The 2,095-nt window shown below is 38.0% G+C and overlaps 1 protein-coding gene across 1 annotated transcript; it reads right to left on the bottom strand.

The window, feature by feature from the left end:
- On the bottom strand, positions 1,151-1,882 carry LOC109234833. The gene has a single exon (XM_019400882.1). It carries the CDS (start codon positions 1,880-1,882, stop codon positions 1,151-1,153), a length of 732 nt encoding a protein of 243 aa, XP_019256427.1.

Raw genomic sequence — 2,095 nt, 5'->3', positions numbered from 1 at the left:
GAGCTCTTCTGCTTGTTTACTACTAATCCAGAAGCCTTTGAAAAATTTAGAAAGCAATCAAATAAGAGCTAGACAGAGATGGCATCTCCTCTGCATAAAAGAAGCATATCATCCGCAAAACCAAGTTGTACAATCTTTATTTTCTCGCATCTGGGATGATAATTGAAATCTGGATTGTTTTTGAGAGTTTTGAGGCTTCTAGTGAAGTATTCCATAGTTAACACAAATAGGAAAGGCGATAGGGGGTCACCTTGCCTTAGTCCTCTTTTGGCATCAAAGGGCTTGCAAGGCTGACCATTTATCAGTACTGAGTAGGAGACTGTTTTCACACATTGCATGATCTACCTTGTAAACCTTCCTGGGAATTCTAGACCATCCATCACTTGCTACGCCTTTTTTACATATCCAATTTCATCATACACCTTGGGGAGATCCCTTTCCGCTCATAGCCCTTCACCAATTCATGGCTTAGGATTATATTATCAGAAATGACTCTACCTAGGACAAAAGCAGACTGAGAATTGTCCACCAGCTCATCCATCACATCTTGGAGTCTCTGAACAAGTATTTTTGAGATGATTTCGTACAAGATTGTGCAGCAAGATATAGGTCGATAATCCTTTATGGATGATGGGGTCATCACTTTTGGAATCAAAGTTACTGCCGTGCAATTGATTGGTTTGAACATCTCCAAACAAGTATTTTTTAGATGATTTTGTACAAGATTGTGCAGCAAGATATAGGTCGATAATCCTTTATGGATGATGGGGTCTTCACTTTTGGAATCAAAGTTACTGCCGTGCAATTGATTGGTTTAAACATGTCTGTTGTCTTAAAGAACTGCAAGACATCTTTGGTGATTTCATCTCCAATAACAGGCCATGCCTTCTTGAAAAAACATGCATTCAACCCATCTGATCCTGGTGCTTTCATGTCATCTATCCCCCATAGAGCTTTTTCTACCTCTTCTCTTGTTACTTGTGCAATCAATATAAGTTGCTGAATTCTTCTCAGAGTTGGCCCCTGCTTCATACTTGCAATTGTATTGCTAGCACAGCCTTGGTAGCAGTTCCCAGTAGGGATTTATAATAGCCAATTATCTCAACTTCTATGTCTTTCTTTGTTTGTAGCAAATGCCCCTTCAGACTGTTCAACCCCTTATGTAGTTCTGTGAGTTCCTAGCCTTGATATTTGCGAAGAAATATGCTGAATTTGAGTCTCCAATTTGTAACCATTTCACCCTAGACTTCTGTCTATATATACTTTCTTCAATATGGTCACACTTCTGTATTTGGTTTTTCAACTTTTTTTCTTCCTCAATTAGCTCATGTTGCCTCAAGTTGGTATCCATCTTCTCCTGGACTTCCTCTAATTGGTCCCTAAGATATTTCAGCTTCTTATCTACTCCCATATAGTGTTGTGTATTTAATGTCTTATGCTCTTGCTTGACCTCTTTAAGTTTTGCCCAGATACTGCCCATGCTGCTCAAATTCTCTTCTTTGCACCAACACTGTTTTATCAAGGGAATAAACCTTTCATCATCTGCTAGGCAGTTCAAAAATCTAAATGGTTTTCCTCCATTGCCTCTTCTCCTTCCAAATTGGATGCTTAGAGGGGAATGATCCGAGAAGTATGGTTCCATTACTCGCACTTGCAATGTTGGCATTGTGGTCATCCAATCTCCATTTACTATTGCTCTATCAATTTTACTGTAGACATGATTGTTTGTCCAAGTATAGTTTCTACCCATAAACTGTAATTCAGTCATACCAGTATCAAACAGAAAGCCCCTGAAATCTCTGATTCCCACCTCCTGTACAGGGGCTCCAAATTGTCTGTCTTCAGGATGCAACACTGTGTTGAAATCCTCATGATGAGCCATGGTCCCTCCTGAGTAGTGTTGATACCCAATTTTTTCCTATGTATTTTTATACCTTCAAAATAGCATATGTATGCATATATAATGTATGTCCAAGTGTCTCATTATTTTTTCTTAATTTTTAAAGGTTTTTAAATCAATTTATTTCCCTATTTTATCCATAAAAACCCAATAATTATTTCTAAAATTATCATTTTTGGTGATTCACTTGTTGAA

This window comes from Nicotiana attenuata, chromosome 11, assembly GCF_001879085.1.
Source record: "Nicotiana attenuata strain UT chromosome 11, NIATTr2, whole genome shotgun sequence".
NCBI classification, from domain to species: domain Eukaryota; kingdom Viridiplantae; phylum Streptophyta; class Magnoliopsida; order Solanales; family Solanaceae; genus Nicotiana; species Nicotiana attenuata.
Note: the sequence above shows the minus strand (reverse complement) of the source record. Positions and strands in the feature narration are given on the sequence as shown.

Coding starts and splice junctions, on each gene's coding strand:
- LOC109234833 (XM_019400882.1), bottom strand. CDS start 1,882: ATGGCTCATCATGAGGATTTCAACACAGTGTTGCATCCTGAAGACAGA.